The sequence below is a fragment of the Jaculus jaculus genome, chromosome 13 (genome assembly GCF_020740685.1).
Source record: "Jaculus jaculus isolate mJacJac1 chromosome 13, mJacJac1.mat.Y.cur, whole genome shotgun sequence".
Lineage (NCBI taxonomy): Eukaryota > Metazoa > Chordata > Mammalia > Rodentia > Dipodidae > Jaculus > Jaculus jaculus.
The window spans coordinates 2,791,497-2,808,176 of NC_059114.1; the positions used below are offsets into that span (position 1 = coordinate 2,791,497).

The following is a 16,680-nucleotide window of genomic DNA, read 5'->3' on the forward strand; positions in this document are numbered from 1 at the left end:
TCTTGGCTTAGCTCTCAACCAGGCGTAGCTGGAATCCACTATAGTTTCAGGCTGGCCTGGAATAATCCTTTTACCACTGCCTCCTAAATACTGGGATTAACGGTGTGCTACACCACGCCCATAATTTTAACACTTGTCTACTTCCCACCAAACTCAAGATTATTTAGCTGACTGAACACACAAGCTAGGAGTGTCACTTATTTTGGTGGTGTACTTTCCTGGGAATTGAGAACGAAAGACCAATTTTTCCTCTTAAGGTTCTCAGGGAGATCAAGTCTAGGCCTTCCTTTTCCCTTATTTTAAAACATGTTCTTCAGTATTGGGCGTGGTGGCTCAAACCTTTAATCCCAGCCCTCTGGAGGCAGTAGAATCTCCATGAGTTCGAGGCCACCCTGAGACTACATAGTGCATTCCAGGTTAGCCTGGGCTAGAGTGAGGCCCTATCTCAAAAACAAAACAAACAAAACAGAAAGAAAAAACAAACAACAAAGAAAAAACTTGTTTGTAAAAAACAAAACAAAACAAGCAACCCTCTAAGCTCTTTATGACTGATTCTGATCTATAGGACCAGAAGCACTTTCTACATTAACTTCTAGCTCCAGCTTGGTGTAGGGACGACTTGATGCTGTGCTTCTGAGTCTCAGAAATTCCTCAACCTGTCTTGAGATTTTCCCAGTCTAACAGAAGTGAGGCCAGGTATTCAGGTGTAAACCCCAGAGGTGCCAGTTACCCAAAGTATAACATTGGGAGTTGCTCATTCTCTTTCTGGTATGACAAGTATGACAAGTGAATTAAAACCCATAGCACTTCCCTACGGTCATTTCCCAGCACATCGCTAAGGATCATGTTGGAAACAGACTTGGCCCCGCCTTCATCATAGGACTTGGGGTATTTGCCTATGGTTTCTGAGAGCTTTGTGGTTGGTATAGTGAAAGTACCTGATTAGAACATCATATTTTTGTATGTTTTTATCTAATTTGTTTGTCTTTAGACAGGGGCTTGGTCTAGGCCATGAACTCATGGCAATCCTTGTACCTCAGTCCCAATCCTCCCAACTGTTGGGATTATAGGAGTGTATCATTCCTCGCTCATTATATTAAGATATACTTATTTGGGCGTGGTGGAGCACACCTTTAACCCCAGCACTCCGGAGGCCGAGGTAGGAGAATCGCTGAGTTCAAGGCTATCCTGAGAGTACATTGTGAATTCCAGGTCAGCCTAAGCTAGAGTGAGACCCTACCTCAGGAAAAAAAAAAAAAAAAAAAAGCTTTTATTTTAAACTAGTATGTCTCTTAAACAGGTCTGTAGGAAATGGTTCAAGATGTATTAAAGGGACCAGGAAGTAAACTTGGACTTTGTGAGCTATATATAATCTCTAGCATTAATATAATTTTTACAATACTTGAAAAATGTCAAAACAATGCCTAGCTTGAGAGTTATACAAAAACGTGCCACTAACATAGGTTTTGGTGCTTTGCCCACCCTTCCAGGGGTCCCTGGAGAGAAGAGTCAGTAAGTTGGCGAATCTAAATTTCCTGGCACAACAGTGTCTCACTGGCAAGAAAGACATTTTCCTTTTCTTTTCTCCACTACCTTCTCTCTTCCTCCCTCTCTCCCTCCCTCCTTTCTCTCTCTTTTCTGACATAGGGTCTCCTGTAGCCAAGTGATCGAGGCTGGCCTCAAATACCCTAAATAGCTGAAGTTGACTTTCAATGCCTGATCCTCATTCCTGAGTTTTAAGACTATAGACATGCCCACCACACCCAGTTCAAGAAAGCCTTATTGTAAAAAGTTTTTGATTTTTTTTTCCCCACAAAGAACCTTTTCGTTAAAACAGATTGCTGTTAAGGAGCTAAGTAATTTTATTGGTATTTTTCATTGTAGGGGAACAAATTCCTGTAACCATCTCCAGCCATAGCAAAGTTCACTCCCATTCTAGATATATGTTTGTTTTCTTCAGGCAGGATTTCACTGTAGCCCAAACTCAATCTATAGCTCAGGCTGGCAATTCTCCTACCTCAGCCTCCAGAGTGCTGGGATTAAAGTCGTTCACCACCATGTTCTGCCTCACCCCCATCCTAAATTTATTTCCTGCGTTATTTTCCTCAAATCCATTTGAAACCCTACCACCTTCAGTCCCTCAGTACCGAATGCACCCAGCTATTGTAATACACTGATCTGTCTGAATGCAAGCACACAAAAGTACCTCTAGTTGAGTGTGCGGATTTGTACAAGAGCATGCAGTCTGTGCAGGTGGTTAAAGGTTAATGGAGAGTCCGGACAGTGAAGAATGCTTGCAGAGCCACGCAGCTCACGTTCACAGCTTCACAACCCTATTTACATAGTTTGTGCATGAGAGCTGCTAGGAAAAGTCCAATATTTTCTACATTGTTTTGCATTTAGATTTTATTTTAGAAACCAAATATCTTCATTAAGTATTTCCTGTCTCCTACTTTGTCTGGGGAATAACAAGAGCATGTCTCTCAGACTCAGACCTAATTCCAAGTGTGAATCTGAATTCACGTGTTTGATTTCTGAAATCCAGGTGATTTCCAATCTTCCTACTGCAATGAGGAAAAAGTCTCTCTGAAAACTGAACTTTTCAAAATTGCAAGAATGAGTTCTCTAATAAAGACAGCAGAAGTGAAATATTACTAGTTGACAGGACCCGTTTTTAAAGCAAGGTCTATGTGGTGAACTTGTCTGTAGCCAACCAGCACTTGGTGCCTGTGTTACTTGCCACACTTCGAGCCAAGTTTTTAGACTCATCAAGAAATCTACTCCTTAAACTGTTGCAAAAACGAAAGGCCAAACTTGTGGACAAATCCTCTGATATAATGTTTATTGTATACATAGCGTAAGTTTGTTGAAACATGCAACTATGTAGCAGGATGCCCTCAGCTTGGCTGAGTCTTGGAAAAAACAAAAGAGATTTTTAAAGTTATCCTTCCTCGGTTCCATGTGATTCGTGAAAACACAAACAAATATGTGGACCTGAAGGCCGGACTACTCCTTTCCAAGGTTAAAGTGCCAAATTCCGTGCCGTCGTTTTCAGCATTTAATCAAATTTTGGGGACTAACAAACACAACTCGGGAGTGTGACCCAGGAGCTGCAGCGTCCCGAGGGCGGTCGATCGGCTGCTCCACCAATCACAGCTCAGCGCCGCCTTATATAAGCCCGAGGCCCCTGCACACCAGCATTGCAAAACTGCTCTTAGCAACTTGGTTTTCTTCTTCCCTCGCTAGCAGCTTCTCCTTTCGCCATGTCCGAGACAGCCCCAGCTGAGACCGCCGCCCCGGCTCCGGTGGAGAAGTCTCCCGCCAAGAAGAAGGCGACCAAGAAAGCCGGCGCAGGCGCAGCCAAGCGCAAGGCCACCGGACCTCCGGTGTCCGAGCTCATCACCAAGGCAGTGTCCGCCTCCAAGGAGCGCAATGGGCTCTCTCTGGCCGCGCTCAAAAAGGCCTTGGCCGCTGGGGGCTACGACGTGGAGAAGAACAACAGCCGCATCAAGCTGGGGCTCAAGAGCCTGGTGAGCAAGGGCACCCTGGTGCAGACCAAGGGCACCGGCGCCTCCGGCTCCTTCAAGCTCAACAAGAAGGCCGCGGCGGGCGAGGCCAAGCCCAAGGCCAAGAAAGCCGGAGCTGCCAAGGCCAAGAAGCCCGCGGGCACCACTCCGAAGAAGCCCAAGAAGGCAGCTGGCGCGAAGAAAAGCGTCAAGAAGACCCCAAAGAAACCCAAGAAGCCCGCCGCCGCTGGCACCAAGAAGGTGGCCAAGAGTCCCAAAAAGGCCAAGGCTGCCGCCAAGCCCAAGAAGGCTGCGAAGAGCCCGGCCAAACCGAAGGCGGTGAAGCCGAAGGCGGCCAAACCCAAAGCCGCCAAGCCCAAGGCTGCAAAGCCTAAAGTGGCCAAGGCGAAGAAGGCTGCTTCCAAGAGGAAGTAAAGGAAGTTGGCCTGAGCGCCGGCAGCAAAGCCCCAAAAGGCTCTTTTCAGAGCCACCCAGAGAGCTCAAGAAATTGCTGTACACTTGGCAATGAGTGCGTGCATGGGTGGCAGCCACCTTTTGGGAGTGGGCATAGTCTTGCTGAAAAGATCTACCAAAGTTAGGGTACTCTGCATTTTTTTGCCCTTAGTTCGCCTGATGAAACATTGCTGGTACACCGGGCTGCTGGCGTCCGCCGCGAGTTATCCGGATCTGCAGCGTGTCTTGGCCCTGGCGTGAGCCTTGCCATGCCTGCAATTGCGACCTATTTTCTTTTTTCCCTAGCTCGAGTTTGCACTGCCCTATTGCTGTAACGTAAGGCGCGAAAATACAGTGCTGCCATTGGCTACAGCGAAGAATTTCAGTTGAACCAATGCCACCGTGACTTTAAGAAACGTCTTGTTTGGTTGGGTTAAGTCTGTGACGTCACCCCTCCAGTCACCAATTAGAAGTGTTCGTCACCTAGTTTTACATTGAGCTTTGTGATGAAGGCGGGTCACAGATTGTTGGATCACCTTTTCATGACACTTTTTTCTTGGTAGTTTCTTCCCACCATGCCTGTGCCCAAGAAGGCGGTGACGAAGGCGCAGAAGAAGGACGGCAAGAAGCGCAAGCGCAGCCGCAAGGAGAGCTACTCGGTGTACGTGTACAAGGTGCTGAAGCAGGTGCACCCCGACACGGGCATCTCGTCCAAGGCCATGGGCATCATGAACTCGTTCGTGAACGACATCTTCGAGCGCATCGCGGGCGAGGCGTCGCGCCTGGCGCACTACAACAAGCGCTCGACCATCACGTCGCGGGAGATCCAGACGGCCGTGCGCCTGCTGCTGCCCGGGGAGCTGGCCAAGCACGCCGTGTCCGAGGGCACCAAGGCCGTCACCAAGTACACCAGCTCCAAGTAGACGCCGCGTGCCTGCTGCTGCTTCTGCCCACACACAAAGGCTCTTTTCAGAGCCACTCACTTGATCAAGAATGCCGCTTCACGGCGTTTACGGCGTTTGCCTATAAAGCCAAAGGACCCAGGTTCGATTCCCCAGAATCCAGGTTAGCCAGATGCACAAAGGGGCGCCTGCAGTTTGCAGTGGCAGGAGGCTCTGGCGCCCCCATTCTCTTACCCTTTCCCCACTTTCTCTTAAAAAAAAAAAGCCTGTTGACTTAGGCGAAGTTTTTAATGTTAAAATTCTTTTCAGTAATGTAGGCCGTCATTCCCTAAAACTGGGCTTGTGTGTTTGTAAGTTTGGTAGAAGCTTAGCTCATACCCTAATGCCAGTCATTGTGAGTTTAAAGGCTTCCTAGGCTTGCTTGAGACCCCTCAAAAAGTTTTCCCATTGATTCTTGTCATGCTACCCATTGTGCCCAGGGACTGCCATACCGCTTACATACTGAGCTGGTATTTCAGTAATTTGGGATGCTTTTACCTGTGGAATTATGGACTGCCCGAGGAAAATTAAGTGGAAACCTGCCGCCCTCTCGGGTAAAGGGCACATTCTGAAATCCCATTGTGACCTATTTGTAGGAAGTACATCACAGTAGATCCTGGGGTTCTTTTAATTTTCCTCTCATGTGCCCCGGTAGTAGTGGTTAGGAGAGAAGATTCTAGAAAGTTGTAAGTTTATAAAGACTTTTTGTGCTTTCTGCTCAGGTTTTTCTGTGTGCCTTAGAGCACACAAGTCTGTATCTAGTAATGCTTCTGGTCATAGTGGTCCCTGAGGACAGGCTGACACACTGTCACTAACATGAAGGCCCATTACCCCTCCCCTGTTTTTCAGAGTGTCACCCTACAGTAACCTGCAGCCCAGGTTGTCCTGGAACATGGAAGTCTGGGCCCCAGCTTCCACAGGGTTAGACACCTAATAGCTAAGAAAGAGTAATTTTTTTCCTCCTCTCCTTCATGGGCTTCCAGGTTAGCCATGTTTTTATCAAGAGTAATACACATTAACAAACCTCCCTTAGCCAGGTAGCTTCTTGCTCTTGTAATTTTCTCTTATACCTTTCATCTATTTACTTGGTGTTAACGATTGAAATATTTATTAGGAAGAGAGGAAAAACAACAACAAAAACCCTTGAAGCAGAATCTCTTTTAACTTTTATTATGTACTTTATTGTATGAACATATTTCATGTTGGAATTTTAATAAATTGTCAAAACCCACCATACACATAACAAAATATCCCATGATCATAATCTCCCAACACTGCTCCTTTTACCCTTCCCAAACCCCGCAACTGCCATTTAATATATTCTTTCAAAACAGCATGTTGGGCTAGAAAGTTGGTTTAGCAGTTAAGGCACTTACCTTCAAAGCCAAAGGACCAAGGTTTGATTTAAAGCCAGATGCACAAGGTGGTGCATACATCTGGAATTTGTTTGCAGCAGCTAGAATAGAGGCCCCCATGCCCCCATTCTCTTTCTCTTGCCTCTTCCCTCTCTTAAAGAAGTAAACTTTTTAAAAAAAATTAAAAACTGTGGGGGGGGGGGACTGGAGAGATGTCTTAGCGGTTAAGTGCTTGCCTGTGAAGCCTAAGCACCCTCGTTCGAAACTCAATTCTCCAGGACCCACATTGGCTGGATGCACAAGGGGGCACATGTGTCTGGAGTTCGTTTGCAGTGGCTGGAGGCCCTGGCATGCCCATTCTCTCTCTCTCTCTCTCTCTCTCTCTCTTTCTGCCTCTTTCTTTCTGTCTGTTGCTCTCAAATAAATAAACAAAAAAAGTTTTTCAGAAAAAAAAAAAAAGGTTGATGGGGGTGCTGGAGAGATGACTTAGCAGTTAAGTCCTTTGCCTGTGAAGCCTAAGGACCTAAATTTGATTCCCTAGTACCCACGTAAGCCAGGAGCACATGGTGGCTCATGGAGTTCACTTGCAGTGGCTAGAGGCCCTGGTGTACCCATTCTCTCCTTCTCCCTCTCCCTCTGCCTCTCTGAAATAAGTAAAATATTTTTAAAAAGCACAATAAAATGTATGCATATGTAATAGGAATTTCAAGAAAACAAAGATTATTTCTGTAAACTCCTTTATGCTGAAAATATGAAATGGAATGTTAATTATTCACAAAAGTTAACAGGTAATTTAAAAAAGGTAACAGATTACTCACCTGAGAAACATAACACTTGCAAAAGAAGGTTTAGCCATTGAATGGCTAATGAGAATTTATTCAACATTCCGAGCACTATTGCTTCATTATCTCCATTTGTGCTTAGTGTCCACTGGAGTACATCCTATCTACCATCTCCCTTCTTTTCAAGGTAAAGAAGTTAAATATAGAGCACAAGGGGCTTTTCTGAAGCCACAATTTAAATCCAGTTTAGTCTGCTGAGACTCAGATGGTAACTACTTAACAATGCCATGACACGGAAACCCTGGAATGGAAGAAATATCTAACACAATATAAAATAAAGTGTATTATATTGGGTTTGGATTTGCTAGAATTTCACTCATTTCTTCATGTTCTTTTAAAAAATATTTTATTTACTTATTTCAGAAACAGAGGGGAAAAAAGGCAGACAGTGGCTTCCAGCCACTGCAAAAAAACAGCTGGCCTTGAGCCCTGGCTTTACGTGGGTGATTGAGGAATTGAACTGGGGCCCTTTAGCTCTGCTGCTGGTAAGCGTTTTAAGCCATCTCTACAGCCTCTTCCTTTTCTTTTTTTTTCTATTTGTTTTTGTAGGTAGGGTCACTCTAGTTCAGGCTGACCTGGAATTCACTTAGGTAGTCTCAGAGCGGCCTCAAATTTATGGTGATCCACTACCTCCCAGGTGCTGGGATTAAAGGTGTGTACTACCATGCCTGGCTCTTTTTTCCTTCTTTAGAGCAGGTTATGTTCTGTAGCCCAGGCTGACTTGAAAGTCACAGCAATTCTACCTCAGATTCCAAGTGCTGTCACTGCAGGCACTTACACCATGAATTACATCACACTAAAGCTGGGTGTGATGGTCCCACCTTTAATCCCAGCACTTGGGAGGAGGCAGAGGAAGGACTAGATTCATCTGTGTTCAGGAGGGAATGATTTCTTTCTGGGTGTTCTGTGATTATGTCTATGAAACCCACGGATGTTAGATTATCAGAGGGAAAGGAGCCCATTTGTGACATGAATGAGTGCATTACATGGAGGGTGACTACCCTAGACCTCATAGGGACCTGGAATCTCCTGCACCTTCTTCCAAGGAGGGTGTTGGAGATGTGGACAACATAGGGGAGAGGATAGTAAGTGATTTCTGAGAGACATGAACTGGTCTTCAGGACAATCTGCTGAGCCAATCCCGTTTGGGTGCAGCATTGACCTCCAGCAACTGTGACACCTTTATTGCTTACTTAGTGAGGAACCCAAGAAGGAAATTTAGGAGAACAGAGTTATTTCTGGATGCTTGGTCTTTAGTTAAGAAAGCTCAGAGAAAGCCTTTCTGGAATTTGCCACTTCCCAAAGGCCCAGTTTTAAGGGAAAGAGGCATATATTGGGATACAATTCACCCAATTCTTTCATATAACCATTATGCACCTATCATAATTACATTTCTACATGACTGTCTATTCTTCTTAAAAGCCTACTATAAAAAGACAATTTCCTTGACTTGGTATGTTTGTTATTGAAGGCTCCATGTTAAATGAAAGTCTGAGTAAATATAATGCTTATGGTTTTTGGTCTAGGAATATTGGCTAAGACCTGAAGTTGGGGAACAAATATCTTAACAGACCTTGGTTTCTGTTGAGCCTCTCCAGAGGGGTTCCAGGTCCTTGTGTCTTGTAACAAAGAATTGGACAGAAACTTGCACAGACTAGTAAGGAAATTGAGAGAGGATTTTTCCCTTTTTTCTTTTTCTGAAATAGGGTCTCCACTCTAGTACAGGCTGACCTGGAATTCCCAATGTAATCTCAGAGTGGCCTTGTACTCATGGCGATCCTCCTCCTGAGTGCTGGGATTAAATGTGTGCCCCTCCACACCCAGTAGGAGAGGTTTCTAAGAATACACTTGCAAGGGAGGAGCAACCATTGTGATTTTGACCCTGATGGGCAGAGTTGGGGCTTTTATGTTATACAACACAGGCGTTTTTATTGGGGGGGGGGGTCATTTGCATACCTGTGTTACTTACATGTCATTCTAAGTGCAAGTTCATATGAGGCATTTCTCATGAAGCTTATGTTGCCGCTCAGGACTGTGTTTCAGTCCCATGAGCCAAAGGTCATCTACAGACCATGTGAAGGTCCTCTGCATTGGATCCATTGGCCGATACAGGCTGTCCTGGCCTGGTTTTCTTCCAACCTTCCTCTCTCCAACGTGTTCCCCGCCCCCCCATATACTAATTTTCTAAGGTTTTCCACAACGCCATATGGACCTCAGATTCTGTCCTATTCTCCCATCTCAAAATCATGTTTAGCATACTTAAAATGTGAATCTTCTCTGATCAGTAATATACACTTGGTATCAAAATGATAAATTAGGGCTGGAGGGATCGCCTAGTGGTTAAGGTGGTTGCCTGCAAAGCCAAAGGACCAAGGTTTAATTCCCCAGAATTCATGTATACCAGGTGCAACAAGGTGGCACATGCATCTGGAGTTTGTTTGCAGCATCCGGAGGCCTCTGCCACACGTGTTCTCTCCCTCTGCTTCTTTCTCTGTGTCAAATAAATAAATCAATAAAATGTTTTTTTATGATAAATTACATATATTTTTCCTTATATTCGTAATTATTTAAAATTTTTTAAACATTTCTCACTAGAAATAGAAATCAAGAAGTTAATATATTAATATCACTTGTTTTTGAGGAAATCAATTAATCATTTCCAATTCTCAATAGTTCACTGGAGTCACTTATTTACATTAAAAATATGTTCTTGGGCTGGAGAGATAGCTCCGTAACTAAGGCATTTGCCTGCAAGGCCTAAGGACGTGAGCTCGATTCTCCAATACCCACGTAAAGCCAGATGCACAAGGTGGCACATGTGTCTAGGGTTCGTTTGCAGGGGTTAGAGGCTCTGCCACTCCCATTCAGTCTCTCTCTCTCTCAACTAAGTAAATAAAAATAAAATATTAAAAAAAAATGTTCTGGAAGTTGTAGAGGTGGCTCAGGACTTAAAATACTTCTTTACAAAGCCTAAAGATCCAGGGTTTGATTCCCCAGTACCCACAGAGCCAGATGAACAAAGTGGCATATGTTTAGGGAGTTCGTTTGTGGCGACTGGAGTTTCTGGTGCACACATTCTCTCTCTCTCAATCTTTTTTTCCTCGGCCATTACAAATGAATAAAAATATTTTTTTAAAAAAATGTTCTGGCCCAGGCATCGTGGCGCACGCCTTCAATCCAAGCACTCGGGGGGCAGAGGTAGAAGAATCAACATCAGTTCGTGGCCAGCCTGGACTACAGAGTTGAAGGTCAGCCTGGGCTACAGAAAGACCCTAACACGAAAAACAAAACAAAACAAGTCTGCAACGGGGACTGAGGGGTAAGGAAGGTAGGCGAATGACTCAGTGGTTAAAGGCGCTTGCTTACAAAGCCTGTCGACCTGGGTTGGCCCAGGGTCGATGTGCCAGTACCCACGTAAAGCCAGATGGGCAAAGTGGAGCATGTGCCTGTCGTTCTGCCGTGGTAGGATGCCTTGGCGTGTCCATTTTCTCTCTACTTGCAAATAATACATAAACGACTTCTAAAAAGTGATTACAAAGCAGAATTTTGAAGGCATGACAGGCAGACATTTGGAAGGCTTAAGTGAGAGCAGCTAAGGGAGGGACCCTCTGCCCCGACCGCTCCGCACGCGTGTCCGTAGAGGACGTGCCTTGTCGGGCCAGGCACGCGGAACCCCGAGAAAGGTCGCCCGCGTCTGCCCGTGCGGTCGCGGGCTGTGACCGCCTGTGTGCCTCTGTTTCCACCATGTCAGTGTTTCCATCTCGCGCTTAATATCAATTCTTTCAGACCTGAAACCCGGGAAGGAGCAAGTTCCATGACATGACACCAGGATGAGGAACAAGGAGGAGGCGCCTTTTTCTTCCCTCTCTCTTTCTCTTTTCTTCTTCCTTTTTTGTGGTCCCCTTCCCTCCGTGGCGAGAGCGGGAAAGAAAACGGCCTTCGTTACATATTTTAAAAGAACGAAAGGAAGCAATATGACGAAGGGACAAAGAGAACACAGGTCCCAACGTCACTTCCGGGTGTGGGTCCCGCCCACCGCAGGCAGGAACTTCCCGCCAGAGCGCTCTCGGTTCTCACTCCGGTCCGCTCACTGCCTATAAGAGCAGAGGGACGCGGCTAACGCTGCGTCAGTTGGCTTTCTCTTCCTAGTGGCTTTGAGATGTCTGGTCGCGGCAAGGGCGGGAAGGGCCTGGGCAAGGGCGGCGCCAAGCGGCACCGCAAGGTCCTGCGCGACAACATCCAGGGCATCACCAAGCCCGCCATCCGGCGCCTGGCCCGCCGCGGCGGCGTCAAGCGCATCTCGGGCCTCATCTACGAGGAGACCCGCGGCGTGCTGAAGGTCTTCCTGGAGAACGTGATCCGCGACGCCGTCACGTACACGGAGCACGCCAAGCGCAAGACGGTCACGGCCATGGACGTGGTGTACGCGCTCAAGCGCCAGGGCCGCACGCTCTACGGCTTCGGCGGCTGAGGACCCCGCGCCCTCCCCCACCACCAACAAAGGCCCTTTTCAGGGCCGCCCACTTACTCTGAAATGAGCCTTGACACTTGATCGATATGCGATCGGTATGCTGTATCCCTATTCTGCAGCCTTTTGTAATAGGACGTTTTATTTGCAATCGTCTTTGGTAGTGTTTGCTCCATTTGTAGATAAACTCACCTTCACGCTCCCGAGTGTACGCGCTCCAGCTGAGAGCTTGCACTACGCTTTTGCCCAAGCTAACTGTAGGACACCTGCGTTCTCGCCTGCAATCTCGTTTTCTGAGGGTTGCTTTGGTTCCCTTTCTGGCAGCAGCATTTCCTGCCTCCAACTTTACCAAGATCTGCCTGAAGGAAAACGTCCTTTGTAGGAACCACACCGAACTTCTCTTCCCTTAAGGAGATGCCAATAAAGATAATGCTGGTGACCCTCAATGGAAACCCATTTTCTCCTGACCTAAATCTAAGCTGTCCCTGTAGGTAAAGAAGAAAGTGACCCCTGAGGAAGGCAGTATAGCCTCAAGGGTGCAGTTACTTTCATGGTGCTGGCACAAATCACCCGGCCAATAGTAGCTGGTGGGTGGGAGGAAAAGTTTAATTTGATTTAGAAACTCGAGGGGAAGATCCAGGATGACACGGGAAAATGTGGCATGAGCAGAGGCTGCACATCACCTCTTAGCCAACATCAGGTGGACAATAGCAGCAGGAGCGTGTGCTGAATACTAACAACGGAAAACTGGCTTTAACACTGGTAAGACCATCTCCAACAACCCACTTCCTCCAGCAAGGCTCCAATTCCCAAACAGCCACCAGCTGGGAACCAAGCATTCAAAACAAATGAGTTTATGGGGGACACCTAATTCAAACCACCATATTCCACCCTGGTCCCAGGCAAACATGGTGGTGCACGTCTTTAATGCCAGCCCTCGGGAGGCAGAGGTAGGAGGTTCACTGTGAGTTTGAGACCAGCTTGGAACTACAGAATGAGTTCCAGCTTAGTCTGGGCTAGAGTGAGACCCTACCTTCGGAAAAAAATAATAAAATAGCTATTGAGCTATTTAATTTTCAAAAAGTTAAAGGTATTCTATTTTCCCAGATCATCATATAAGTGGAATCAAACTGGCTCAAAACACCCTAAAGAGCATCTCTGATTAGTTGATGAATCTTTGTTGGTTATAGCAAACATAATTAAGCTGGTCTGCATTTTCATTTATTGTGGACCACGAAAAGGACTGACTCGAGTTCTACTATAATCAATTTCTGCCCTTAGTTCATTAGGAACTCTTTTGGTCACTTCTTTCCCCCAAGGTAGGGTCTTGCTCTAGCCTAGCCTGACCTGGAATTCACTATGTAGTCTCCGGGTGGCTTCGAACTCACAGCAATTCTCCAACCTCTGCCTTCCAAGTGCTGGGATTAAAGGTGTGCGCCACCATGCCTGCCCCTCCCTTTCTTTCTGTCTTTTTTCTTTTTTTCTTTCTTTTTCTTTTTTTTTTTTTTTTTTTTTTTGAGGCCAGTTCTTAGAGACTAGGCCAAGCTGGACTGAAATCCTACCTCAATAACCTTAGTGCTGAGATTAAAAGGTGTGAACCATCACAACTGGCTCTAAGTTCCTTTTTTTTTTAAACTTTATTCATTTATTTATTTTTATTAACTACTTCTATGATTTTAAACAATATCACATGGTAATGCCATCCCTCCCTCCCCCACTTTACCCTTTGAAACTCCATTCTCCATCATATTCCCTCCCCCTCTCAATCAGTCTCTTAAATTATGATGTCATGATCTTTTCCTCCTATTATGATGGTCTTATGTAGGTAGTGTCAGGCACTGTGAGGTCATGGACATCCAGGCCATTTTGTGTCTGGAGGAGCACATTGTAAGGAGTCCTACCCTTCTTTTGGCTCTTACATACTTTCCACCACCTCTTCTGCAATGGACCCTGAGCCTTGGAGGGTGTGATAGAGATGTTTCAGTGCTGAGCACTCCTCTGTCATTTCTTCCCAGCACCATGATGCCTTCTGAGTCACTTCAAGGTCACTGCCATCTGTAAAGTGAAAGTTCTCTACCAAAAGTGAGAGTAGCATTAATATATGGGTCTGAACATTACAAGAAGCACTTACTGGACAGTTTGGTGAGCATAATATATACATTTAGCCAGACAGCAACAGACATCACACCCCTAGGGCTCATGACTACCCCTGTTTTCAGTTTCAGGGATGTATTCCCTCCCTTGGAGAGGGCCTCCAATCCAATTAGAGGGCAGTCGATTTCCACCATGACAGACATTTCACTGTTGCACCTGTTGGCTTATTTGGCCTGACTGGCCTAATCTAAGGCTTTCAGTGTCCACTGTTGAATATCTTCACTAGTGATTTCTCTTTCTCCCATTGAACTGCATGCAGAATGGCTTCTTCCAGCTTTCTGTCAGCTGATTTACGTGGAGGGGCTCATCAGCTCAGTTCTAGCAAGATTTTTCAGTGGCCTTGAGGCCAAATATATGGAGTCTTCAGCAATAGGGTCCTACCATCTCTTCCAGTGGGAAACCAAGAGCCTCGGCAATGACCTGTAATGTTTTGGGGCATCAGGGACCTCCCTGGCCAACAACTCACTGGAAGGTATCCCATCCCTGGCGCTGAAAATTTTCTGGCAATGATCTATGGCTCCTGAGTGTTCCATTGTCCAAAAAAGTAGGTTTCCATATGATTTAGTTATATCCTCTTAGATTTTGATTAGTTCTCCCTCCACCTTTCCATCACTCAATCTCTTTCCCTGACCTCACTTAGGTATTTTCACCCCTATTAATCTATACTCCTTCTTACATTTATACAATACCATCCTATTAAGTATCCCCTCCCTTCCTTCCTCTTCCATTTTTATCTCTTTTCTAGCTTTTTCTCTGGCCTTTGCTACTGAGATTTCTTCCTACTCACTCAGAAGTCCAATCATCTGTAGCTAGGATCCACATATGAGAGAGAACATGTGACGCTTGGCTTTCTAAGTTCTTTATGTTAAGAAGTTCTTAATCTACAAACTCCACCTGTGCCAACAGCCAACACCAACCAAAAGAGATGTTCAACCCTCTGCTGTTGGGCCTCAGAGTGACGCCGTGTCTGGGTGCCTCTGATGACCAACAGCCCTGAATCTCTCCAAAAACAGTTGAACTTTCTCGTCGGTGTGGTACTTCAAAACCGTCTAGTCTTAGACCTCATTAATGCTAAACATGGGACGGAGATATATATCTTTTTGTTGTTGTTGTTAACAAACCAAAAACTTCCGCAGGCCTCAGGACTCCACCACCTGATTCTCTAACCCTTTAGTTATTTGGCTTCTCCTTAGCAACCTCATTCCTATAGGAACCCAATATGACCCCCTGGTCACAGGATTACCTGAGGGGCATGATCTTGAATCAAAGGTTTGATTCAGTCACAAGACAAAGGGGGAAATGAAAGGACTAAGCTAACCAAAGGAACTCCATTTTGTAAGCTGATCATAGGAACTCCATTTTGTTAAACATTCTCCATATTGTTCATGTACTTTTGTTAAAGGCATTTCCCTGTAGCTGAGCCAACCAGTAAAAAGTCAGGGCCCCTCTCTGAATTTCATATATATATATGTATGTATGCCAACATCCTGAAACCAAAATACAACTAGTTCCTTATCTACAGTTACATGGTTACAATGCAACTCTCCACCCAGAACTCACCAATCCTGTTAAAGCTCACCCCACTCCTCCCTTGGCTGTACATTGTTTGCCTAGTACTTGATTGTGTTTTTCCTAGTTGTGATTTTTCTTTAAAAAATCTGTACAGCTACTCCTTTGGGGTCGCAGTTCCAGCTCCCGAGTCTGGCTGCATCCCTGATCCATCAGCAGTCTCTTGCCTTGGCTGTAGTAAACTTTTTTTTGGATTTGTTGAGCTCCAGCAGTCTCTGCCTCATTATTTGCACAACCACCTGACCCAACACTAAAATCTTGTACATTTTGCCTCCTGGGTTCATTCTCAGAGGCAGAATCTTAATCTAGCCCAGGCTGTCTTGGAACTCATTCTGTATTAACAACCTGGCCTCAAAGTTACAGTTCTCCTACCTCTGCCTTCTGGAGTGCTGGGATGGAAGGCATATGCCACCATGCCCAGCTCCTGAACTTTATCAACAGTTTTTCAACTGGCCTCTCAATCTATCTCTTTCGTTTTGATGATGATGATGATTATTTTGTGGAGGTGGTTGGATATCAGGCCAGCTTTTGGTTACAGAATTGGTCCTTATTAGTCCCTGGTCTTGAGGTGAAAATTGGGGAAAGGAAATGTAGACAACCCTATCCCCAGTCATGTCCTGTACTGCACAGTCTTATGTGTGACTGACACTGTCGTTTCTGTTCTGCATTGCAGCCCCTGTCGTATGTCAGCATGCTTCTTTTTATCTCCACAGCACAGCTGCACCCACCTGTCCACTAGTTCTTGTTTTGGGGTTGTTTTTTTTTTTTCTTTCCTGTTTTTGTAAAATTTCCTGATGCATACTCAAGGACTCTGGCATTAGGCTGGGGCTCTGACCTCTGAGAAGCAACAATAATGACGATCAAGATAAGGCACATAAACTCTGAGCCATCAGAGCTCAGGGTCCAGTCTTTGGAAGAGACTCCCGTAGGCACATGCTGGGGTGACAGTAAACTGATTCTCCACTCTGTCTCTGTTGCCACTTCTGTGAGCCTTAGTTTCCTGTATCTGTGTAAAGGATCCTCTGAATTCAGCTCTCAAGACTCTGTTAGAAGCAGCGGAGGGTCTCCAAATGAACTTCAAAGGCTTTACAAACATTTGTGCCCTTGTCATAGATTTTTTGTTTTGTTTTACTTTTTGAGGTAAGGAACTCAAATCCACTCTAGTCTCATAGTGGCCTGGAACTGAAGGTGATCCTCCTATCGCTGCCCAGGTTTAAAAGCATGAAGCACCCTCCCCAGGATTAAAGGCATGTGCCAACCATGCCCACTTTGGGTTACATTCTTTAAATCCTTTATTATCATGTCCCCAAGGTCATGTAAAATCGCACTATCCCTGGGTCATTATCATAATCAGGATCTCTGCCAGGGAATTCCAGTAGTCTTAAATGCTTT

General features: G+C 45.6%; 3 protein-coding genes across 3 annotated transcripts; all 3 read left to right on the forward strand.

Annotated features, from left to right (window-relative positions):
• Positions 1-3,257: 3,257 nt before the first annotated feature.
• H1-5 (H1.5 linker histone, cluster member) lies at positions 3,258-3,958 on the forward strand. The gene has a single exon (XM_004670829.2). It carries the CDS (start codon positions 3,264-3,266, stop codon positions 3,939-3,941), a length of 678 nt encoding a protein of 225 aa, XP_004670886.2. The 5' UTR covers positions 3,258-3,263; the 3' UTR covers positions 3,942-3,958.
• Positions 3,959-4,391: 433 nt separating this feature from the next.
• Positions 4,392-5,567, forward strand: LOC123454102 (histone H2B type 1-C/E/F/G/I-like). The gene has a single exon (XM_045132227.1). It carries the CDS (start codon positions 4,535-4,537, stop codon positions 4,880-4,882), a length of 348 nt encoding a protein of 115 aa, XP_044988162.1. The 5' UTR covers positions 4,392-4,534; the 3' UTR covers positions 4,883-5,567.
• A 5,671-nt stretch (positions 5,568-11,238) lies between these two features.
• LOC123454107 (histone H4) lies at positions 11,239-11,838 on the forward strand. The gene has a single exon (XM_045132236.1). It carries the CDS (start codon positions 11,257-11,259, stop codon positions 11,566-11,568), a length of 312 nt encoding a protein of 103 aa, XP_044988171.1. The 5' UTR covers positions 11,239-11,256; the 3' UTR covers positions 11,569-11,838.
• The last annotated feature ends 4,842 nt before the right edge of the window (positions 11,839-16,680 follow it).

Excerpts from the sequence above, each read along its gene's own strand:
- H1-5 (XM_004670829.2), top strand. The coding sequence starts at position 3,264 with ATGTCCGAGACAGCCCCAGCTGAGACCGCCGCCCCGGCTCCGGTGGAG.
- LOC123454107 (XM_045132236.1), top strand. The coding sequence starts at position 11,257 with ATGTCTGGTCGCGGCAAGGGCGGGAAGGGCCTGGGCAAGGGCGGCGCC.
- LOC123454102 (XM_045132227.1), top strand. The coding sequence starts at position 4,535 with ATGCCTGTGCCCAAGAAGGCGGTGACGAAGGCGCAGAAGAAGGACGGC.